A 27012-nucleotide genomic window follows, 5' to 3' on the forward strand; every position below is an offset into this window, starting at 1 on the left:
GGTTATATGTTGAACTGCATTGCATTTGTTTTACAATTAGATACATTTGTCACTATTTTCAAAAAGGAGCCAGACCGAAACCGTGTTTACATGTTAGTAGGTTTATGGGTGAGTGAGCTGAACAGTATTCCAGTTATTTCACACCGTGTCAGCTTATGTTGGAGGATGCGGGTATCAGTCGTTTACGACTTTGGTGAAACCCACGAGCACGGGCATGGTTCTAACAAACCTTGAAACATATTCAGGAAGAACTGGGATTCGGACCTACAATCTAACTTTTCTAGCTTACCCCAAGGGACGCAAAGAGAATTGCGGCGCCTCAGACGACTGGGTCAATTGATAAGTTCAAGAAAACACTTGGTTATATCAGTTCAGACAGAAGAAAGGGGCATGGGTTTAGATAGAAATCAAAATCACGTTTTATGAACATAATAAGTGTTTAGGCAATATATGCTAATCTAAATGTTGTGAATCAACCTTACAAAGAATGGGAGCTTTCTGTACGTTCTCTTTCGTTTGGCGCATGTATTAATCACCAAACCATTTGCATTGCCGCAGAGTATTGTTCTGAGACCACTGAATGAACGCCTTAAGTTTTTTTTTTTAAATTGGCTTCACTAGATCGTAACCTCGATGTACTTCATGACATCATCATTGCTACATAGAAATTATGATGTTTCAGAAAGATTAACCTTTTTACGTATGTGGTAAACTAAGCTAAATGTTAACCGAATCATGTGTGTTTCAGTAATTTTTGTTAATTATTCATGGATATATTATATTTTGAAAGCAATACAGGTTATGGTTAAAGTGATTTCTTTGACTGCAGTGTTGGAACAAGTGGTATGGTAGTTGAAATTATCAATGTGGCTGCAAAAGTGTAAATATTTGTAATCTTCTAAAACCATTGACCACCTTATAATTTGCCGATGGTAAATGCTACACAGCGTGTAAAAGATTTTTTTAAACTGATCACATATTGATGATCTTAGATGTTCGTGAAAAGGTGAGCGTATCCTGCTCTACCAGTTGTACCCGTCATAAACGTGCGCGAGGGCAAGTCACGTGTTCACATGAACAAACTGCTTAGGTCAAAATAGGGAATGACACAGTTAGACGTTCTATAACATATTCAAATGCCTGTTATTGCCTCCTCCCTTCAAACACTGACAAAATGCCGAAGTTTGGATCAATTATTATGTTTAATGCCAGAATACTGTGAATAATAGACTAGTATTGAGTACTTTTGTATTTTCCAAAGTGGAAAAAATGGAATTTCCGGGCATGGAATACGTTATGAAACCGGCATATAATAATGTATGTACATAATGTTTGTCTCCTGACTGTATGTACGCTCATCAGTACAGCGTAAGATGATTTACTGCTGTCATGGATAAACCGTCATGTGTGTCTGTCAAAATGATTGACACAGTCATATAATCTTAGTGCGTTAGTGCATACACTCAGAGTGACAAGGTCATGTCTCATAACATATGTTGACCTCTTGAAACTGATTTAGGACAAACCGAAATGGGTTTAAACAAAGAAACAGTATTACGTTCTTCTTTCTATAAATATCTTAATCCAGCTACTTTCGTTTCAGAGAGCTAACGAGTGATTGAGTATGGCTTTATGCCGATTTCGCAATATTCCATCAATATCACGACGTGAGACACCAGAAATGGGCTTCACACCCATGTGGGAATCGAACCCAGGCCTTCGGCGTGACGAGCGAACGCTTTAACCACTTGGCCACCCCACGGAACCTGTAAGCTTCAGCTACATCATGGAATAATATTTATGGTAAAACGCAGGACAACTGCACTTACAACACATCTAATTCAGTGTTGGCATCGTGGGCATTATCCAAGCTATCAGGCCGTATAATGAGGGTACCACGATACGCTATCATACGCTATCATACAACAAATCTAATTCCTAATTAACACACTCTAAGACTTTGGTGACAAAATGGCGTCGTCAGAACAACGCCTCCGTGACGATATCGACGAGCTCAGAGAAAAGCTACTGATCTCCGAGATGTATTCCCGTAAATCTTTTCTAAACTACGGAGTGCCTAATACAATCACAGATATTGACAAGACCTGTAGAAACATTTTCAAGGATAAATTACACCTGGATGCACAAACGGTGAACAACATGCTATTTGTGAATATCAACAGACTCCCTCGACTCAAACCGACAGGGGGGCACGAGTGGCCAAGTCGTCTAAGGCGCCGTGATTCGCTGTGCAGAAGCGCGTCCCTTGCAATTGGGCACGCCAGAAACCTATGATTGTGGGTTTGAATCCCGGTTCGCCCCGATGTTTCTAGGTTTGTCAGCACCATACCCGTGCTCGTGGGTTTCACCGAAGTCGTAAACGTCTAAGACCTGCATCACTTCGGGCTTTCCTCCCACATTAAGCTGACACGCCGTGATATAACTGGAATATTGTTAAAAGCGGCGTTAAACCCAACTCACTCACTCAAACCGACAGAAGACCCTAATCTTATCATCATTAAATTCGTGCGCATGGAGGACACAGATCCGATTTTGAAGACTACCTATTCCGTGGGGAGGGAATTGGCGAAAGACCGGCTCAGTGTTCGTACAGACATGCCTGTCGACTTGAAAAAACTTCGTGGCCGCCTGGTACGAAAATCCGCTGAACTACGTAAACAACAACTACATGCAAAGGCTCGCGAAAAGGGGATTGTGGTTACAGAAAGGATGCCAAGAGCGTATGGAAAACTCTCAAATAGGACGAGGAACCAAGAATTGAGCTGGAGCCAGGGTGTGATGATGAATGACCCATTTTCTCGATCAATTTTTATTTGTTTGTTTTAAAACACAAATCTGGTGTTAACTTTATTTTAGTGCAAATCAACATGTTCGGGTTGGTTGTGATATGTTTTCTTAAATTTCTTTGGAGTGATAAACGAGGCAAAGTAAAGAGGATTAACGTTTGTCAACATGTTAAGCAAGGGGGCTTAGGTATGGTGAATAGTTCTTTATAACATCGTTGATGTAACATCTAATTACAGATGTATGTTTGCAACAGCATCGGCCATTATGTCACCAATGATTCCAACATGGCTGGGTAACCAACAAAAGACGATGTCGTACTGGCTAGTCGGAAGATCGTTATGTAATTCTATAATTTCGCGTAACACTGGATGTTCAGATGAAATATTCTTAATGGCCTGAAGACAGGAAAGGGAATCAGAAAATATGATGAACTGCTTATGTTTTGACTGAGTATTAATATATTTGAGAACTGTTAATATTGCCTGCGATTCTGCTGTAAAAATTGAACAGTCATTTGGTAATCTACATGATATGGTTCTGGATTCGATGGATCCATCTGTAAATATAGACTTGGGAGTGTTGTAAGTGCTTATTACTTGATTATATTCTTGCTGATACATTAGTTGGTTAGTGTCTGATTTCTTTAGTTTAGTTAAGGAAAGCTCTGGGTCTCTATGAGGTCTGTATTTTCTACAAAAGTGGATAAAGTTCGTTTTAGAATTTGAAAATTTAAAACCATTTTCTAACGACCATTTATGGATTTGTGGATGCTAGATTTAGAACCCTTACCTTTTATTCCATTCCTTAGACATAGGCGTACGTTAATTTATTTTTGAAACATAGTTTTGCCAAGATTGGCGTTTATTTTGTTTGTAAGTATGCTGTGCTTTAGCATTTAGAATCTTAAATTTATTTTTAATTATGAACAAGAGGATGGCGACGGAAATAATGTTCAGCCTTTTTCCCTGCCTTTCTGGCGTGTTTTCAGTTATCATTGAACCATGGTTTTGGGATGTGTGGATTTACAGATGACGTTGGAATACATTCATCAGCTATGTTATAAGTTCATTGGAGAATAACTGTATAGGATCAGCAATGTCAATAAACAGATCACGTGTTAACTTATTTGAGGCAAATATTTCAAATAATGGCCTGTTGGCCTTAGTGAAGTTTCATCTTGTTGAAGGCTGAATGTCAGATGGGGAAACAGGTTTTAATATGGTCGGGAAATGGTCAATTCCACAAAGGTCATCATGGACTGACCATACGAATTCATTTAGTAGATCTGGGTCTGTTAATGATAAACATAGAGAGGAGTTTGTTCCTGTGTCATGATGTTAATACGTGTTTAAATCATCATTGTATATTCACAAATCATTGTTTGAAATGAACTCTTCAATGATCTTACCCTTACTGCTTGTGTGAACACTACCCCAAAGTGGATTATATCCATTCAATTCCCCCATGATAACAGGGCTTTGGGAGTTGGTCATAGAGTGCCTACAAATCACGTTGATGAAGAGTAGATGATGGAAGAAGGTACAAAGAGCACAAAGTGAAAACAATGTGCATGGTCAGAAGGGCAGCCACAGTTTGAAATTGCGTATTCAGAGTGACAGGGCTGTGGATAATACCCTGCCTCACCAAGATGGAAGAACCTCCAGTGGCTTTAGGACATGGAGGAGAAAAGTAATGATATGAATCATACTGTGTTATGTTGATTTGATCTGTTTGTTTCAAGTAAGTTTCTTGAATACAAGTTACTTGGTGGTTCAACAGGAGATCTTGAGCGAGAGCAAGGTCCATTCCCTCTGACTGGGAGTGATAGACTGACCTCCATCTCTCTCTCTGAACTTTTGAACTAACCCTAATACTAGCTGGTTCAGGTGATTGAGATTTCAGATTCTGAGTCCAGAATATGAGCCTAGTTCTGTAAGGGTGGAAACTGGTTTTTGTTTTGTCATTTAACTCTCTTGTCTCGGGAAGATTATCTAAATCTACATGTCCTTATTTGTGTAAACTTGGTGAGTTTCCTGTTACGTTCCTTGAGAGACAATTATCTTGATAAGTTTTGGAAAAGTTGATTGTGCTTGATGAGAAAATCAAGCCAGAATCCTTCAGTAGTTTTTTTACTGAACCAATGTTATTATATTTTACTAACCCTAATATACTACTCAAAATTTGATAAGGATCACTAGGTGATATGTGTGTAAGTTACCACAAACATAACAAAAGACATGACTCTGACTCAGAAACGTGTTTAATCATGTTATGAATGAAAATTCATGAACGGCATGAACTTGTATCAATATGGAATGTTTGAAATCTGCAAACACCATAAGGCATTTCATTGAAAAATGTTAACAGCAAACAAGAGAAAGAATTACACAGTTATGAGGGATAGTCCATCATTACACTTAGTCGATGAAGTGTCAATATCGAGTATGACCTCCCCTTGCATCAATGACGGCCTGACAACGTCGAGATATGCTGTCAATAAGCACCCGGATGTTCCATATGGGAAGGTTGTTCCACTCTTCCACGAGGGCATGTCCGAGCTCTGCCAAAGTCGTGGGTTGTGCTCTACGGCGTGAAAGGGCAACCTGCAGCATGTTCCAGACATGCTCAATCGGGTTCAAGTCTGGCGAGCGCGCTGGCCAATCCATGCGGACAATTGTCTCCTGCTCAAGGTACTGCTCAACCACCCTGGCGCGATGAGGACGGGCGTTATCATCCATCAGGATGAACTCAGGGCCAACAGCACCAGCGTAGGGTCTGACGTACACATCGAGGATCTCATCCCGGTACCTCACCCCCATCATTGTTCCTCTCTCCAGGACATGAAGATCTGTCCTTCCATCTCTGTTGATTCCACCCCAGACCATGATGGAACCACCACCATAACGGCCATGTTCACTGATGTTGGCATCATGGAAACGTTCACGTTGTCGTCGCCACACCCGCTGCCTCCTGTCTGTAAAGTCCAAACAATACCTGGACTCATCGGTGAACAGAACTGGAACCCAATCGTTCCGTGTCCAAGTGACATGATCTTCAGCCCATTAACAATCGCTCCCGCCGGTGTCGAACAGTCAGGGGGATTCGGACACATGCCCTTCTCGAATACAGACCTGCATTGTGAAGACGATTCCGTATCGTCTGAGTGGACACATTCACCCCCGAGGCGTTCAGGAGGTCGTTACGTAGGCTGGTTGCTGTCCAGAAGGGATGACGTCGTGCCTGAAGAGCCACAAAATGATCTTGGCGTTGGGTTGTCGACCTCTGACGACCACCCCCATGTCGGTGTGCTGCTGTACCAAAAGTTTGCTGTCGGGACCAGGCCCTGCTTACAACGCTCTGGCTGACGTTTAGTGCATTGGCAACGTCACGTTGTGAATAGCCAGCATCAAGCATTCCAATACATCTGCCCAGTTGTTCTGTCGTCAGGCGACGCCTTACACGTTGAGGGGGCATTGCGTAGATAAACGTAGTGTAAACACACAAATTGAGTTTACAGTTTCAGAATGAATCAGACACCGTTGCCTGATTGGAAATCGTGCATTGGTAGCAAAAGCATGAACTGTGATGTGAAACGCATTTCCCATGGCATGAAATGCACGTGCACGTGTGTTGGAGACGTTTTTGATTTCACTTGAACACAATATTGCCAGTTATGCAGTTATTTTGTTTTTTTATTCAGAAAAATATCTACGATCCTTATCAAATTTTGAGTAGTAGCGTGGTTGAAACTATTTGTAGTTTCAAGTCAGGTTCAAAGCATATTATGTTTCGTTGGTTTCTACTGAAGAAAACAACTACAGGGCAGGAAAAGTGGGAATTACAATTTGAAAGCTTAAATTGGAACAATATTAGTGATAAAGTATTCAGTACAACGCAGGCTGTCAAACTGCGATGGTTTCAATACAAAATTAACCACACAATTCTCACCACTAATACGTTTCTGAATATACTTAATTATGTTCAAAATTATCTGTGAACCTTCTGTCACAATGAAAAGGAATCAAACACTTGTTTGGGGAATGTGATGTTATAAAACGATTGTGGAATGAAGTGTCAGTGTGGATAGACCAGTGCGTTCAGGTTTATAAGATGACATTTTGTGCAAAATTGATACTTTTTGAAGTTAAAGAAAACATAAAAAACAGATAAAGTGTTCGATTTACTTTTACTTTTTGCAGAATTCTATATTTATACATGCAAATTCCTAAATAGAAAACCTTATTTTCATGTTTATAAAAAAAAAGCTTTTTCACGATACAACATTGAAAAAGATATTGCTTTCAAGACAGGTAATCAGCCGACATTCTATGGTGCTTAGATGCTGTATCAACTTTTCGAAAATGAGGAGCAGCTTTCATTTTAATTTTAGTTTTGTACTTAAGACTTTATTGCTTGAGACCATGTACTTTCCTGCACTGCAATATGATGTATAAACTTTAATAGTTTAAGCATACTTAACATGTGCAATATGTTTGTGTTACCAGAGTGAGAAGTATGTTATTTTCTGTACAGAAAACTAATATGTACTGGTAAGTTGTACTAAAAGTCATGGGCTCTCTGATACCCTGGGGGGAAGTGCATTTTATGTAACAGGTACTTCTTTAATAACAATAAAATAGAGTCGGCATCGTGAACAACGATCCACGCTGTCAGCTCTATAATCAGGGTACCAAGATACGCTATCATACAACATATCTAATTCAGAGTCGGCATTGTGGTCAACGATCCATGCTGTCAGGCCTTATAATCAGGGTACCAAAATACGCTATCATACAATGTATCTAATTAAGAGTTGGCATCCTGAGCTACTATCCACCCTGTCAGGCCTTATAAGCATGGTACCAAAATACGCTATCATACAACATATCTAATTAAGAGTTGGCATCGTGAGCTACGATCCACGCTGTCAGGGTACTGCGACACATTATTATAAAACACATCTGCGTGCACAAAACCACGCACCCTTCCCCCTCGGGATGTGCATATGTGCGATCCACGAGAACATGCAATCAGTCAAAAATATCCATCCAATTATGTATTAGGTTACTTTCTTGTGCCTGCCTCGGATTATTTACTGTTTTGTACGACCTCATGCTTCACGAGGGAGCATGACCACGGAATCAGTTACAGACATTTGAAACCTGAGTATATTCTTGCTTTCTGTTTCAGTCATGTGCACCACGTTGTTGATCCTTATCGCATGCGTGACTTGGAGTCAAGCCATTGACAGACACTATTATATCGCCGCTGTTGAAGTCCTCTGGGACTTTGCCCCCAGCGGAAAGGATCTGGTCACCCCAAAGAGGTAGATTGATGGTTTGAAGAGTTGGTTGGATTGTTGTTTTACGCAGCACTCAGCAATATTCCAGCTATATGACGGCGGTCTGTAAATAATCGAGTCTGGACCAGACAAACCAGTGATAGATATTATGAGCATCGATCCACGCAATTGGGATCGATGACATGCATTAACCAAGTCAGCGAGCCTGACCACCAAATCCCGTTAGTCGCCTTTTACGACAAGCATAATCGCCTTTTACGGCAAGCATGGGTTGCTGAAGACCAATTCTACCCCGGATCTTCACGGGTCAATGGTTTGAAGAGAGTAATATGTGCAGTCTAGGGAGAAAGGTTTCGGGTTACGTTCAGCAATATTTCAGAACGGTTATGGCTGGTACACCAGAAATGGGCTACGCTGCACCCATGTTGGGAGCGAGACATGGTCGTCGGCATGATGAGCAAAACACTTTAACCACATAAGCCCTGTTGGGTGATGGGTTAGAATATGTCTCCAGTGTACTGTTCCACAAAGCGAAGACCCTCACTGCCACACCGTAACATCAACACGCAACAGTCGAAGCACTTCGTATAAGGGGCAATAAAACGTGACCGATGGTCGGTTGTTGATTGCAAGACATTGTGGTGATGGCACAATGAAATGGATTGCACACGTTGATGTTTATGCTTTTGTAGGTTAGTACTTGATGGCATGCATATGTGATGTCGATTCAAGATTTGATTCAAGATTCGATCAAATACAGGCGACCGTTTGGAATGCATGTAATTGGTCGACCGAGTGCTAAATAAGCTTGAAATACATTCTTCACAATTGATTGATCGTAAATGACGTTATGAACAAACTGATGTTTTTGTAGATTCGTTTTTTTATGAAATAAGGATGATTTGTATACTGATAGCATAGGTTGCTTCACCCTTACAACCTCTGGTTTGTAGGTCTAAGACTCAATAAGATACGGTGTTCAGGTGTTGTATGGTTTTGATTGACTTTTAAATAGATTTGAGAACGAAATAAGTTTGAAATTATGTATTGCATATTACCCTTTGTTTACAGCTACAACATATCAAGTGATGCAGATTTTTACCTGGAAAAGGGTCCGGATCGACTTGGACATGTGTATAAAAAAGCCATCTATAAAGAATTCACAGACGCCACTTACACTGTGGAGAAACCAAAGCCAATATGGCTGGGGTTTGTAGGGCCAATACTTAAGGGTGAAGAAGGAGATGTGCTTATTATTCATTTTAAAAACTTTGCCAAGAACTACACATATTCTATGCACGCCCACGGTGTGAAATACAACAAAACAAGTGAAGGTAGGTGGTTGGGTGTTTAAAAAGTATTATTTGTGATAAAATACGCAAACGTTCATCTCAAATCAATTATCACATGGAGAAAATAAAGATGTGAGGTCCTCCTAGCTATTGGGCAGGGCAGTCAATGGTCGAAACTTGGAACAGAGTCTGTCTTCCTTCTGTCTTGCATCATTGTGTGCGTCCATGTTCATATTTATTATCCAAATTTGATTATCAATATGCAAGCCTCATTGATAATCCCTTTCTGAGCAACCTGGAAATGGCTGACGTGTGTTTGGGGTCTTGGCAATAAGATGTTTGATATAATCTAATCCTGCTCATAATAATAATATCCAATGCGTGTGACAGAAACAGGTCAGATCCAGCTACAGTGTGTACAATTAGGAGATAAACATACTGTGTTTTCAATGTAGAGCTAGGTTACCTGTAGATTTAACCCCGCTAAATTGAATTTGGAACCGAACGCGCAGCGTGAGGTTTCAAATGTTAAATTTAGCGCGGTTAAATCTACAAGTTACCTAGCTCTACATTGAAAACACAGTATGTTTATCTCCATTCTACCATTACTAAATAAAACGCGAACTCTTTGGTGTTAGCAAATATACTGAGTGAAGCGGCATGGGTTGAGTTCAGTGTTTTGAGTGGGTTATCGATCTGAATTACGGAATCAACGAACAAAATATGGTGCTGTATATACTCAAGCAGTTTGTTTACACCGTTATACTTCACTCGAACATATGACAGGCATTGAATGCATGCAAGCACGGCAACTTGGTAAGCTAACATGAGGTGGGAAACCCTAAAGAAAACAAAGCAAGCTTTGCAAGGCTTTCGCTCTACATCGCGCGTCACCATTATGACGTCATATCGCTCATTGTGAAGCAAAAAATATAACGTCACAGTCGTATATATACGACTGTGACGTTATATTTTTTGCGCCAAAATTCCAAGCTCTCTGTTGTCTCCAAAACGTAAATACATTCCCTTTGTTGATTTCTGTCGTGTTTTTTCTGCACGAAATGTATTGCCACACATCCTTTGAATATTGTAGTAACCGCATCTGTGCATTTTGTAACCTGTAATTGTAGATATAATTATTTAAATATGCCTGCGGACAATGACTGAAAATAGTACTATTCTATGAATATTAGCTTCCGCGGTGATGCGGCCTTCAAACCAGCTGTTTCAATCAGAGGGGGTTTATTGTGATTTAATAGCCTCTGATTGACCAAACAGAATCGAGTAAATTCCAAATTCATGGTAGAATGGTGCTTTGCAAATGTAGAAATCAAATTGAACTATTATACTGATAACTTCTTTGATAGGCATTTAAAAGTTGGAGTACAAAGTGAGGATAAATTTATGAATGAACAACTTCTTTATTACAATTAAAAGCGACGTTTCGGTGTAGGTTCTATCACCGTTATCAAGCAAGTGATCTAAAGGGTATAGCTGACAAGTATTTATACAGGTAGGAGGCAATGTTTACACAGAAGAGTAGATATCAGATGTAGTTATACTGGATTGGAGAAGCCTATTATGTACACAAAAGGGTTAGTTGAGACATTAAGTCAGTGACATAAATAAAAGAGTGAAGACAGTGATATATATAAACAACAGGATTATGACTGATTGGGTCTTTGATGAGTTGATGGTAATCCGGGGGTATGTAATAGCTTTGGTCACGGTTGATCCACGGTTGGAGTCTTTTGATGTTGATGGCTTCTTGTAGTTTTCTGATTTTGAAGTCTTTAAGGTTGATGGTGAGGGCTTTGACTTTATCCCACTGAATGCTGTGGCTTGGGTTGTCACGGATATGGTCTGATAGAGCTGATTTAGATTCATCTTTGGAGACTGAGGTTGAATGTTATTTAATTCGGATTTTGAGGGCCCTAGATGTTTCTCCAATGTTAACTTATCCACAATTGCAGGGAATGTGGTGCACTGCTCCTGCTGGTTCTAGTTTGTGGCTGAATGGTGGTTTCCCTGTGGCTTTAATTGTGTTCTGAATGGTGTGACTTCTTTTGAAAATTACATCAACATCTTGGCTTGTTTCTTTAAGAGTCTCTGGATTTTGTGGCTAACTGTTCCAAAGGGTACAGACTGTTGACAGGGATATTGCGGTGATGTTCTGTATATATAGTCCTAGCTGCTCAGGATAGTAGTTATACTGTGTAAATACTTGTTTGAGGTGACTTAGTTCAGTGATAAGATGTTGCTTGTTTGAACAGATGTTGTGAGCTCGTCTCGCTAGGGTTGAACTAATTCCTTTCTTGACTTGAGGTGGATAGTTGGAGGAGTAGTGAAGATATAGATATGTGTAGGTTGGTTTCTGGTAAACAGTGGTCTGGAGTTTGTCGTTACTGTTTTTCTGTACAAGTACATCAAGGAAGGGGAACTGACGATTAGTTTCTTCCTCCATGGTGAACTGCATTCGTGGGTTTTGGGAATTCAGGTTCTCCAGTAGGGTTCTGGGGTCATTGTTTGGATGTAGGATACTTTGCGGAATCAGAAGAGGGGGGTTAATGGGGATGTTTCAACGGCTTTTTCTTCAAGGTTGATCATAAATATCTCAGTGATCATGGGTGATAGTGGGGACCCCATTAGGAGACCGTGGTTTTGTTGATACATTACTGTATAAGCATTGTCAACCATACTCTGTATATCATTCGCTTGATAAAGGTGTTAGAACCTACATCGAAATGTCACTCTTAATTGTGATAAAGAAGTTGTTCATCCATAAATCTTATCCTTACTTATTATACTGATGCTTTATATTCATGTCCAGTCGTTATTTCAAAACAGACTGTTCCTTAATTCAACCACACAGGTGCGCTCTATGCTGATGGCTACCACAACACAAATGCTGCTGGGGATTTAGTCAAGCCTGGTCACAGCCATACCTACACATGGACAATCACCCCCGACGCTAGCCCCACCCCAGACAGCCCTGAGTGTCTCTCATGGATCTACCACTCACATGTTCATCCCAATGAAGACACCAACGCAGGACTGGTGGGGTTCATATTTGCTTGTAAACCCGGTAGGTTGCGCTAGCCTAGTTACCATTATTAGAACGGACATGAAGAATATTACAGGTGACACTATGATGGAATCGGCCATAAGACGTTTCTACAAACTATCCTCTTGTCAATTTGACTTGTTTGATAGACATTACTTAGCAGTTGACGGATGACAAGGTAGACACAATTTATGGATTAACAACTTCTTTAATTACTGTAAAAGGCGACGTTTTGACACAGATCCATATACCTTTGTCAAGCACGATATAGCATTATGGATTACATGTCACTCGTGATTTAAATATATATATCCTATATTTCCGTAATTCCTGTCACAGCGGTCACATGGTTGCTAACATGGCGACGAATGTAGCATCTATATCTTGACTAGGTGACAAAGTAGTCATGGAATGACCTGATTGATAAGGTTTGATTGTCAATAATAATGTTTTAATGATCACCATGTTTATTCCATCGTATCATAGCACTGTGTTGGACGTTAAAGTAGTCCGTAAACGTTCTGACGTTTCTAATGTGTTGGTCATACTAATTTCCAAGTGTTTTTTCTTTCTTTTGCCCGGCAGTTTTTATGCTTACATTATGGGCATTTGTAGCTGGATTCGCTCAGTCAATGTAATTCGTTTCCATTATAAATGTCACTGTGACACTTCTAAACAGTTTGATTTCAGCAAGGGCGTTTTTGTGTATGTACATATATAATAATGATAATATTAAGAAGAAGAATATAGTATCCCCTTTGACACTAATGAGATTGACAAGATTGAGGAAAAACATGGCAAATACATGTATGTGGACCTCGCTTTCAAAATGTCACGTTTGCATCCCAAGTACCAAGTTGTCCGACACCCCATTGTTCTTGGTGCCTTAGCTTTGGTACCTCCAAATCTGTTGACTGACATTGGGGGAGTATCCGGGTTTGCTACCAGGAATACAGCCCTTCTGACAATCTGGGTAATTCAGAAGGCTGCATCGTTGGGGAGTCTTCACATTCTCCGAAACGTTCTAGGTGGGTTTGACTTGGTAACTAAGCATTTCTTAAGCGCTGGAATTCAGTTAAGAAAACTTCTCAAATGCCCTGGCAGGAAACTCTAACACAGATGCGGTTCTAGTACAAGTTAGTGTTCCTAAAGAGGTAGATCTTCAGTCTGCTCTGGAAGCTGCACAGGTCTTGGAGACGTCTGATGTCAAGTGGAAGGCTGTTCCACAACATTAGACTGCTCGTACAAAGCAGCGATCACCAAATCTGGTTGTTCCTAGAGTACTTTTTGATCACCTGAACGCAGATTGCGTCTAGGTTCCTACTCACAAATAATGTACTTGATGTATGCTGGTGCAAGACCTTGTCTTGTTTTGAAGATCAATGTGAGGACCTTGTACGTATACTTGATACGGCCCACCACATTGAGCCAGTGAAATCCCTTTAATATTGGTGTCATGTGATCTCGTCTTTTGTTGATTGTGACTAGCCGTGCAGCGCAGTTCCGGATGCGCTGGAGTTTTCCTGAGAGATGTTGTGGTAGGCAAAGAAGTAAAACATTATAATAGTCAAGATGTGACATTTACACATGCCTGCACTAACGTTGCAGTGGTCTTTTGACCTATGGATCTTGCTGATGTTTCTAATGTTGACGTAGGCCTTTTGGCACACTTTGTTTACGTGGGACTCAGCACTCAGAGTAGAGTCAAACACTACTCCAAGATTTCGTACCTCCTCACTTTGTTAGATGACAAGTCCTCCGTTTTCAAATGTGAGAATTTATTCCTCAATAGTTTGTTGCTGAATACAAGGAATTCCGTTTTATCACTGTTTACTTTAAAAAGTGTGTTGTCATTCAGTCTTTGATGTCTTCTATGGAGCCAATCATCTGAGTGAAAGCAAAATTCACTGACGATGTTTTGAACGGCTTGAATGCTAGATACAGTTGAGTATCATCAGCCTACAAGTGAACTGAGAGTTAATGAGATCTGTAAATGTCTCCAAGAGGGGAAGTATAGACAGAATCGGCCCGAGTACCGAACCGTGAAGAACTCTATACTTCAAAAGAACTTTGCCAGATAAACTTCCATGTACTTTTATAGCCTGGCAGCGGTCCGATAGGTATGAGGGAAGCCAATTTTGAGCATCACCTTTGATTCCAAAACTGTATGAGGGTTCACAGAAGGATAGACTGGTCAATTGTATCAAAGGCTGCCGACAGATGAAGGAGCACGAGCCCTGCAGCTCCCCCTTTGTCGACAGCCTGCATCAGATCGTTCTGGACTCTGAATAGCGCTGTCTCCATTCTGTGATGGCGCCGGTATGCTGACTGTATGACTTCTGCATTTCCCGTCCTCATGATGTGCTCAGTCAGGCGTGCAGCTACAACCTTCTCCAGCATCTTCTTGACGAAGGAAAGATTGGATACAGGCCTATAGATTATAGAACGTATGGGTCAAGCTGAGCCTTCTTTATCACAGGTGTCACTAATGATGTTTTCACGACTCATGGTACAATAGCTACACCGAGCGATGTTTTTACCACATGCGTAATGATTGGAACTATTTCAGTCATATGGTCTTTGAGTAGCCATGTTGGCATCGGATCCAGGGAACATGACTTTGTTGGACTCCCTGAAATTATTTTTCTTATTCCAATCTCTGTTACCGAAGTGAGACAGTTCAGAACTTTCTTTTACTGGACGTTGCTCACTGCTGTCACACTTGATTTGCTATCTTGCAGATTGTCAAGGCTATGGTGTATTTTCTCAATCTTCTAGTCAAAGGACAGAGAAAATGCTTTCACCATGGCATTGTGTGACTCATACGTAGGCAGGAACTCTTTCTTCCCACGAAAAAGAAGTCTATTTGAGATCTGGAACACTTCCTTTTGATTCTTTGCATTGTTGATCAAACTACGGAAGTAGTTCCTTTTCGCCCGTTCAACTATGTCAGTAACAGCATTTTGAGAAGCTGTGTGCATTTGTTCATGTATGCTCAAGTTACTTGATCTCATTTGCCTCCCCTGTTTACGACGCACTGCTTGAGCTTTATGGATGTCCTCGTTGTACCAGGCTTCACGCTCATGGATAACAACATGCATTTTTCTGTACAACTGCATGTATGCTGGAATCAAAGAGGGCACAACACTCCTCAAGGTCCAGGCAGTCATGGTCAATAGGATCCAGAGAATCTGAAAGGTCAAATATAAACTTCTTCTGTAGATCAATTTGCTTCCACTTGCATAAAAACATTGTGTCCTTTGTCTACATGGTACGGATGCATTATCAATCTGCATGTTAGCAATGTCAATTTCATTGTATCTTGCAATAACAAGTTCAAGGGTGTGTTTTTTTACATGTGTTGGCTCTTCAACATGTTGGACTAGGCCACATGAATCCTGAAGACTGATAAATCTTGCTACTTCTCGATTCTTTGTGTCTTCCATATGGACATTGAAATCACCACAGATGAGAAGGGTTCCGCTAACTGTATTTAGTGTTTCCAGTAGGGAGCAGAATTCACTGAAGAAACCTCTGTCCCCTTGATGATCATGTACATCCTCGGGTGATCGGTACACACAAGCAACTACAAATGGTTGCTCTTTTGATTTCAGTGTCACAGCAAGTCATCTACATTTACTTTAGTGCAGTGGAAGAGATCGGTATATACAACCCCAATGCCACCACAACGTTTATTTGACCCTGGGGCTTGTATAAATTTATAATCGTGAGGTGTAAGTTTGTTTACAACAAAGTTATCAACCATGCCGGTGTTTCCCTTGATGTTGAGGGGTAGTCGGGTAGCCTAGTGGTTAAAGCATTCGCTCGTAAAGCCGAAGATCCTGGAACGAATCCTGACACGGGTACTATGTGTGAAGCACATTTCTGGTGTCCCCCGCCGTGAGATTGCTGGAATATTGCTAAAAGCAGCGAAAAAAACATACTCATGTCACTCACTCACTCACTCATTTGTTGTTGTAATTCTCTTATAGATGACGACCACGGAAAATACCTTTACAATCAGATTTACATTGTTGTCAGCGTATTCCTGATGATGTTACACTGCTGTTACAGGTACACTCAACAGACCCGTTAAACAACGTCATTACGCCATTTACGTGTCCAAGGTCAGCGAATTTAGAAGCTGGTACATATACGAAAACATCGACATGTTTGCTGGAAATGTGTCTTCAATAGATCTGAACGATCTCATATTCCAGAAGTCCAACGCCATGAACTCATTTAACGGCTACATCTACGGGAACTTGCCTGGGATAAACGCGTGTGAAGGAGAGACTATCGTCCTTCACTTTGCTGGTCTTGGACACACTACCGACCTGCACACAATCGCTGTCAGCGGCCACACGTTTGATCAGTTTCAACATAGGTATGATCTTTTTGCAAGTAATGCGTGACTGAGTAAATTAGTTGTGGTAACTGCAACTTTGAACAGAATTCTAGTTATAGCATTTGTGTGGTGTGTCAGCTTAATACAGCTGGAAATCCCGAACTGGTGCAGGTCTTAATCCTTTACCCGTACGGCTTAACTGAATAAGTTCGTTTACAGGCAAAACTCTGTGCGTATCGAGGTGGCCCAGTTCGCCACAGTCACGATGAAAGCTCGATCTGTCGGAAGATGGCTCATGTATGATCAGGTTACATCGCATCTTTACGGTAAGTTTATATACTTATACCAATATATTCATCCTGACATGACAAGACGAGGCTATTGTTTAAAATGTATAAGATGCTACTCGTCCATTTTATACTCAAAGGCAAAAGGAACATTTTACTGTCTCGCAGAGTTTTTCAATTACATCACGGCGTGGAAAAAAATCAATCATAGTTTCTGACTCACCTGTGGAATGCAACTCCGAATAGCAAATTGCCGCACCTCAGACGACCTTGTGACTTTGTGTACTGATATTTAGTTCGGCTGAAAATTGACCTTTACATATGTTTTTTGAGATTTAAAATCTAAATATAAATGTACATCAGTTCAAAGCAGAAGTAAAATTGGTATTTGAGCTTATTGTTGACTCGAATATTCCTTACAACAGCGTTGGTATTTTGTTGCGTACACAGGGTCCAAATTATCAGCGTTCAGTAATCAGTTCAAATATATATCGCTTACCACACAGCAGTTATGTTTAGCCTAAGGCCTAAAGAGCAGTGGGGTTGCCCGTGGTTAAACCCTTGTCTCGTCACGCCTTCAACCCGAGCTCGAAGTGTACCATATCTCAAGCCACATTTTGCAGTTCCAAGCAATGATATGACAGCACAAGGCGTCGTTAAATTCAATTCACTCACTTCCTTAATTGCCATAGCACCTGACTTTGGTATACATTTCAATTTAATCCTCGCTGCATTTGCTGATTGTTTAGTTGTCGTTTTGTAGCTGGTACAAGTGCATATATCAACATTGGTACATGCAACAGACTGCACTTCAAACCCACACCGAAGGCTCCGAGAAGGGTAAGGAAGTACTTCATCGCGGCAGAGGAAGTTCTTTGGAATTATGGCCCCTCTGGACAAGACCTATACGACGGCGGGAGTCTTGGTGAAGGGTGCGTGGTACTTGCAATGTGTTGTGATGTACACATTTCTTCTGTCAATAATACCATTAAGACATAGGCGGATCCAGAGGGGCACCATCTCTACGCGGATTAGTAAGAGTGTCATTACGCTAATTGTCCTTAGCTAGCATTCGAACTCATGACGTGCAGAATCTGGCATCTAAGGGGCGCCACTCGTCATAGAATTCTGGCTCATATGTACAACCAGCGTGGTACAATTTCAAATGTTCGAGTGAATTTATATTATTAATTGATAAATATATCTGTCTTGTTTCTGGTGGACAATCCAAAACGCTGCTTTAACGTTTTCAGGTTTGCCAAAACATATTTTATGAGGAACAGGAAATTTATAGGAGGAACGTACAAGAAGGCAGTTTTTGTGGAGTACACCGACAAGTCGTTCAAGGTGCAAAAGCCACGCAAGGAATATGAAGAGCACCTTGCTCTCCTTGGTCCTCCCATCAGGGCGGAAGTGGGTGACGTCATACACGTGTACTTTCTGAATCGGGCTACACGTGGCTACTCCTTACATCCACAGGGCGTTCATTTCGACAAGAACAACGAGGGCATGTTGTACAATGATAACAATCCAGGTAGATATTTTACTCTACTTTAGTTCATTGAATGTTCGGGCTATTTAGAATTTAGCGGGCAAACGTTTGTATCCATTTAAAAACAGCTATGTTTTTAGAATATATAATATGTATAAATATTTAAAGAAAAAGAAAAATGCTCTAAATATCACACCAGCTGCCTCCCTTAAGCATGTTTATTAGTATATATCATATTACTTACTACTCGTGAAAAACCTGGATTAAGAGGTGACTAACGGGATCGGGCGGTTAGGCTCGCTGACTTGGTTGATGCGTGTCATCGTATCCCAATTGTGTAGATCGATACTTATGATGTCAGTCACTGGAATGACTGGCTCAGACTCGAATAGTTACAGACAGGCGTCACACAGCTGGAATAGTATGGCTTAAAACAACAAACAAACATATTATTGACTGTTAGACTGCTAGGCTTGATTTCTATTGTGGTCGCACACTATTGCCACCCTTTAACAGCTTAATCATGTTTTCCCCTGAATGACGAACGCCAGGCAGTGAAAATATTACGGCGTAAGGTGCAGTTTACTCATTCGTTTCATTCAGATAAATCCAAGAGTTTTGTGAAACCGGGCAGTATGGTGAAATACCATTGGACTGTGCCAGATGACATGGGACCCAACCATCAAGACCCAGCATGCATCAGCCGCTTCTACAGTTCCGGTGTTGACGTGATCACAGACGGCTTCAGTGGCCTGGTCGGGCCTCTGCTGGTGTGTCGCAAGGGAGCTATTGGGAAAAATGACAGGGAGGTGAGTGAGAGACATGGGACAGGTGCAGGTCATAATATTTTAGTCTCAAACCAAAGAATGGAAGTTAGTTGAAGGTTTGGGGCTTTAAACAGTTTTACTGTCCATTGAGATCGAGCTTTCAGCAACATGAACAGCCTTACATGGTGGCGTATCTACCCATTAACTATAAACAAACAACATCACATGAAAGTTATTTTCGTTGTCATAAAGTCATGTATATCTTGTTTGAGGTTATAATGCCAAGCAGAACACATTTATTTTGATTTATCCAGAGAACTTTCACATCATGGGGAATGTTTATTTAAATTATTTTTTAAGTTTGACATATATGAAATGGTAACTACCACGCACCCTCAGCAACACTCCCGCCGTCGTATAGGCCTTGGCCAGAGGAGCCACAATTCAGTTAAGGTTCGTAACCTCCTGGTGAGTATAATGAGCTGTTACGTCCCATGGTCGACATACTATTATAGTGCTCTTGTTTCAATGATGGCATCTGGAACTTTGTTCTTCTAGGTTGGGATCGACAAGGAATATTTTCTTTTCTATTCATTGATGGATGAAAACATGTCTTGGTATCTGGAAGAAAATATCAAAATGGCTGGAGTCGATCCAAAAAGGAACAAGTCTGATGATGACTTCATTGAATCCAACACCATGCGAAGTGAGTTTTGACATAATACCGTGCAGGTTACTTGCAGGTTTATGGATATATTATTCAATTGGTAGCCTCGGGCTACATTCAATCAAATATCATTTACAAGCATCAGAGGAATGCCATTGAAATGTCCTCTTTGGAAATTTTGGGCTGAATAGGTTGATTTGTGTGTTTGTTGTTTAACGCCGCACTCAGCAATATTCCAGCTATATGACGGCGGTCTGTAAATAATCGAGTCCAGTGATTGATATCATGAGCATCGATCCACGCAATTGTGATAAGTGACATGAATCAACCAAGCCACCCGATCCCGTTAGTCGCCTCTTACGAAAAGCATAGTCGCCTTTTCCGACAAGCATGGGTTTCTGAAGACTTATTCTACCTCAGATCTTTACGGGTTGCAGCATCGGTCACCAGCATACCGACTTATGAGAATCGAATAGTTACAACGTGCAATATGGCTGATTGTGTGACAATGTATGACAGAAGGCAGGAATCTGTCCTCTTGTTTGTGGCAGTGCCATATGTAATATTCTTCAAAGCAATATTCATTTCACGTTATTGCAAAAGCCACCTTTATTTCATCATTTCTAGGCATCAATGGACTGATGTATGGTAATCTCCGTGGTCTCAACATGTGTAAAGGCGACCGTATCAAGTGGCACGTGTTTGCTTTGGGTGGATGGAATGACCTTCACACTCTCTATATCCATGGCAACGAGTATGTCAATCATCATCAGCACAAGGTGTCCACGGGACTGGTGTCCGGAGCACTGAAGACTTTGACAATGTTTGCAAAGAATACTGGTAAGGCCAAAATATACTACTCAAAATTTGATAAGGATCACTAGGTGATATGTGTGTAAGTTACCACAAACATAACAAAAGACATGACTCTGACTCAGAAACGTGTTTAATCATGTTATGAATGAAAATTCATGAACGGCATGAACTTGTATCAATATGGAATGTTTGAAATCTACAAACACCAAAAGGCATTTCATTAAAAAATGTTAACAGCAAACAAGAGAAAGAATGACACAGTTATGAGGGATAGTCCATCATTACACTTAGTCGATGAAGTGTCAATATCGAGTATGACCTCCCCTTGCATCAATGACGGCCTGACAACGTCGAGATATGCTGTCAATAAGCACCCGGATGTTCCATATGGGAAGGTTGTTCCACTCTTCCACGAGGGCATGTCCGAGCTCTGCCAAAGTCGTGGGTTGTGCTATACGGCGTGAAAGGGCAACCTGCAGCATGTTCCAGACATGCTCAATCGGGTTCAAGTCCGACGAGCGCGCTGGCCAATCCATGCGGACAATTGTCTCCTGCTCAAGGTACTGCTCAACCACCCTGGCGCGATGAGGACGGGCGTTATCATCCATCAGGATGAACTCAGGGCCAACAGCACCAGCGTAGGGTCTGACGTACACATCGAGGATCTCATCCCGGTACCTCACCCCCATCATTGTTCCTCTCTCCAGGACATGAAGATCTGTCCTTCCATCTCTGTTGATTCCACCCCAGACCATGATGGAACCACCACCATAACGGTCATGTTCACTGATGTTGGCATCATGGAAACGTTCACGTTGTCGTCGCCACACCCGCTGCCTCCTGTCTGTAAAGTCCAAACAATACCTGGACTCATCGGTGAACAGAACTGGAACCCAATCGTTCCGTGTCCAAGTGACATGATCTTCAGCCCATTCCAATCGCTCCCGCCGGTATCGAACAGTCAGGGGGATTCGGACACATGCCCTTCTCGAGACCTGCATTGTGAAGACGATTCCGTATCGTCTGAGTGGACACATTCACCCCCGAGGCGTTCAGGAGGTCGTTACGTAGGCTGGTTGCTGTCCAGAAGGGATGACGTCGTGCCTGAAGAGCCACAAAATGATCTTGGCGTTGGGTTGTCGACCTCTGACGACCACCCCCATGTCGGTGTGCTGCTGTACCAAAATTTTGCTGTCGGGACCAGGCCCTGCTTACAACGCTCTGGCTGACGTTTAGTGCATTGGCAACGTCACGTTGTGAATAGCCAGCATCAAGCATTCCAATACATCTGCCCAGTTGTTCTGTCGTCAGGCGACGCCTTACACGTTGAGGGGGCATTGCGTTGATAAACGTAGTGTAAACACTCAACTGAGTTTAAAGTTTCAGAATGAATCAGACACCGTTGCCTTATTGGAAATCGTGCAATGGTAGCAAAAGCATGAACTGTGATGTGAAACGCATTTCCCATGGCATGAAATGCACGTGCAAGTGTGTTGGAGACGTTTTTGATTTCACTTGAACACAATATTGCCAGTTATGCAGTTATTTTGTTTTTTTATTCAGAAAAATATCTACGATCCTTATCAAATTTTGAGTAGTATATATTAAATGTTTCCGGTTTCCCGACAAACCCATATTTGGAGCCTTAGCGTTTATGATCGCGTTTCTCGAGTTGTACCAGTTTTCCTCTGTCATTATTTATGCCAATAGCGATGTTATGCCAATTAGTTGCGCTAACCTCAGATGAAGCAACAATTGTCTTCATTTGAATGCAGACTTTAATTTACAAATTGCAAATTATCTTTATTTAATGAATAAGTACATTTACTTAAAATATAAACCCGACCTACGTTATACCTGATTTAAGTTTGGATGAAATACACACTTACTGACTGATATAGGAGATTTAACGTGCGCTTTCCGACTGTAGCGTATTTTGCACACGGAAAAATACACACGAAATGTGTGGCCTAATAGAGCATCACCCCTTGGTACACCTAAATACATTCACTTGGTCTATTCAAATCCCCGGGAGTATATATTGTATACAGTGAAACCCCTATAATACGAACTTTACCGTCCCCGGAGATAGACTTACGAGGTTTCTACCGCAGTTTTAAAGTATTTTAACAATGTACATATTTCTAATTTCAATTTCAAACCAAAGCGTTACCCCAGCAAATTGATCAGTATGCACTTACTTTTCTTCCTCAGCTCCTCGGGGAGTAAAAAAACTAAGCTGCCTGTGAAGCACAAGACGTTTAACAGTCAAATTACCATCCTAATGGGTATCCATATACTGTTGGATGAATAGAGTCATATTTCGAACAAAGGCACTTGCCTAATATACATATGTGTTGATAGCGACATCCCGAAGAGATACAGGTCATCCGAACAGGCTCTGGTTGTTTATGAACATATGAGAACTTAGTTTTAAAATTTACTGACTGTATCCACTCATAATCATATGATACCAAGACATTAAAAGTCTCATGTCATGTTATTACTTGCATCTAATATTCCAATTTATTTCACAATCAAGGAGTCTGGGGCATTGAATGTCATGCAAATCTTCACTTCCGTGGTGGGCTTAAGGCAATGTACAGCGTGAAGGAATGTGCACCTACCCACTCCCCAACTCTTGAGCCACCTCGCGGCATAGAGAGAGTATACTACATACAGGCAGAGGTGGTGGAATGGGAATATGCCCCGGATCACAAAGATAAAGTGAGCGGTGAACCGTTCCACACCAAAGGGAGGTAGGTTGAACTGCATTCAAGTATAACATTTATAGTGTTAGACCAGCATTATATATTTGCTATGTTGACAACACACTTTGAAAGAATTTTCTGCATATACGGGCAAGTATTCATTCAGAAACGAACGCCGTCTAGATGAGTTCGGGGATATATTACAACTTATTCATGTCAAAATGAAAGGGAATCCAGTTCAAACAAATTGTGACCTGGAAGATTGCGTGTCATCAAACCCACGGCGTGGCCCGTTCCCAGTAACATTTGTATCTCAACCACTGGGGTCTGAGATGTTGGAGGGACAGATGTAACGTAAATAGTAACTACTGCACAGTAAATATTGTAAGGTTGATAAACTACTTAAGACTATTGTGCGTAACGCTGTGGCAAAGATTCAAAGGTCACCATTTGCTTGATATATAGAATCTACATCATCACTAAATCATAACTGCAATGAAGTCATTGATTATCCATTTGGTCTTGGCACATGTTACCACTAGTGATGCTTGATCACAACCCATGATATTCAGTCCAAATAATGTTTGGTGACAATTGCGTGAAACAACAATCTTCAATTAATTGGGAAAATACTCAATACTGGCACGGAGCAACCTGTGTACAGCTGAGTATCCTTTTACATATTTCTCAATACGAAACTTACTTTTATTCGTTATATCGATGATTTGATAGATTTCAGTCATAATCAAATAGCTGATTCCTTTCCACTTGTTTACCCACCTGACCTAGAAATTACAGGAACCAGTGATGAAACAGCCTCAATTGTTTGATACTCTATGCACATGACTGTATGACAAGACGGATGACGTCAACTCTCCTTTTATCTCGAGCAATAGCCCAGCAGTTTCAGTATTTGATTATACAGTCGGCCATGCTCTTTTTGTTAGTTTGTTTGTTTGTTTGTTGTTTAAAAACGCACTCAGCAATATTCCAGCTGTATGACGGCGGTCTGTAAATAATCGAGTCTGAACCAGACAATCCAGTTAACATCATAAGCATCGATCCACGCATTTTGGATACGATGACATGTATCAACCAATGTCAGCGAGTCTGACCACCCGATCCCGTTGGTCGCTTCTTAAGACATGCATAGTCACAAAGAGTGTCATGTTTGGGCCTGAGTAAAGCATTGTAATGGGTTTTTTAATGAAAGACGCATGGAATACTTTTCTAAATTTGATACATCGGTGACAACAACTACATGTATGTCCGATGCAATTCCCTACTTTGACCTGGAACATACGTTAACATACGTTCACCTGCTTCCTTAGGTGAACAATTGACTTTCCTTTGTATTGGTTTGTGACAGGTACCAGAATACGCTATCTTTTTCGCGAACACCTGGTATCATCACTATTTCTTGGTGATCCTTAAATAGGCTATAGTCGGAATCGTATGATTATGGAAAGGGTTTCACGCGCCGCATTTGGACTATGACAATGATACACACATGCCTTGCATGAGTATATTTCAGAATATTAGTTGAACATTTCACTTTGGTCTTTCAATTGGAAATATGGAAATATGGAATGAAATGGACAATGGAATCAATAGCTGGTCATGAGAATAAACAAAGTCACAAAAATACCAAATAAATAAATTGAAAGTGGTTGATCCGACTCATTTGATGACTGAAAAGGTAATACTACGAAAAATGATTTCCTTTTCTTTTAGACCTGGTCAAAGGTATACAAACCATACCGACACTCTACTCGGAACCAGATACATCAAAGCAGTGTACAAGGAATATACTGATGCCAAATTCCGGAAACCAAAGACAAGAACACCAGACGAGGAATATTTGGGCATTTTAGGTCCACTTATCCGTCTCCATGTTGGGGACACTTTGAAAATTGTATTCCGAAACAAAGCCATGAGACCATATTCAGTTCATGCAGAGGGACTTCCTTATAGCATGGTTCGCTCTTCCACTTGGGATCCAAGCCAACGTGATCAACCAATTGCAGACCCTGGGAAAACAGTTAGTTACCTGTGGAAGGTGACCGCGGATGTTGGACCGGGAGAGGGTGATGCACCGTGTGTGACGCGGATGTATTACTCCGACGTTGACGTGGCTTCAGACACAAACTCAGGACTGGTGGGACCCCTGGTGATTTGCAGGCCTGGATTGCTTGGAAAAGATGGAAAACGAACTGACGTTGACAAGGATTTTGCGGTGTATTTTGCAATGTTTGATGAAAATCTCAGCTGGTATATAGAGGAAAATATAAATACCTTTGCCGGGCGACCAGACTTGGTGGATCCGACGAACCCGGGGTTTGTGAACAGTAATCATATGCACGGTAGGTTGAACATGTTTCGTACTGTCTGTATCTTTATTGATGTTTGTGAACCTTTGAACACTGTCAGTAATTTTATTGGTTGTATATTTAGATCATAATATTTTCTGATCATGCATTTTGAAAACTGGTAAATATCAACTTTCGCCTCATGTGAATCTGAACACTGATGGAATCTGCCACCGGATTATTATTGATTCACTGTCTAGATAAAATATTTAAGATTAAATCAAAAGATAACCCACGTGAAGGTAATGGAGGCTTTGGCACATAAACGGTGGCCTGAATCCTTTAGATTTTGAATGATAATAAATGTTTATCTTTTATGAAATGCTATCCCAAGAACACATGTAAGTGAAGACCTTTTCGTGTCAATATCTGTGTTTTTTACTAACGGAGCTTTGTGTTGTTTTCGTTATTCTGCATATGTCCCCAAAAAACGTTGTTTGATGTAGGGTGTTTCTCAGCAATCTATGAAACAAAATGTAACCATGATATCCCACAATAATCATAACACACGCAGGAACACACACACACACACACACACACACGCACATATATATATATATGTGTGTGTGTGTGTGTGTGTGTGTGTATATATATGATATATAATATACAGAAGTGTCCAGGATGACAAGGCCTACACAGTGGAACCAAATATATGTATCTTTAAGCTTATGTTCGTATTGTGTCCATTTAAAGACTTTTTATTACTAATTACGTTTCTTCTATCTTTCAGTAATTAATGGGTATATATTTGGAAACGGCATATGTCCAACGATGTACGAAGGAGAGAGAATCGACTGGTACATGATGGCTTTAGGTTCAGACTTTGACCTTCACTCCATTCATTTCCATGGCAACGTGATGATCGAATACAGCGACACAGCTCGAATAAATGACGTGAGTCAGTTGTATCCGGGAATGTTTATTACAGTGAGGATGGCCGCCGACAATCCTGGGACATGGCTTTACCACTGCCATGTGAACAATCACATCCTCGCGGGTATGGAGGGCAAATACCGAGTCATCGCTAATACAACCAGACATGGGACACATTCCGATGTCAAAGAACAGAAGACTTACAGAGCACAATAG

At 41.0% G+C, this 27012-nt stretch overlaps 1 protein-coding gene across 1 annotated transcript; it reads left to right on the forward strand.

Moving 5' to 3' along the window:
• The first annotated feature begins 1971 nt into the window (after nt 1-1971).
• LOC139453050 (hephaestin-like protein) lies at nt 1972-27012 on the forward strand. Its single transcript, XM_071234674.1, has 14 exons — nt 1972-2050; nt 7999-8134; nt 9182-9444; nt 12275-12487; nt 16541-16853; nt 17034-17140; nt 17865-18033; nt 18355-18635; nt 19197-19402; nt 19934-20066; nt 20655-20867; nt 23386-23602; nt 25289-25917; nt 26654-27012. Exons 1-14 carry the CDS (start codon nt 1972-1974, stop codon nt 27010-27012), a joined length of 3318 nt encoding a protein of 1105 aa, XP_071090775.1.

This window comes from Haliotis cracherodii, unplaced genomic scaffold, assembly GCF_022045235.1.
Source record: "Haliotis cracherodii isolate W230 unplaced genomic scaffold, xgHalCrac1.p SCAF_9, whole genome shotgun sequence".
Classification (NCBI taxonomy): domain Eukaryota; kingdom Metazoa; phylum Mollusca; class Gastropoda; order Lepetellida; family Haliotidae; genus Haliotis; species Haliotis cracherodii.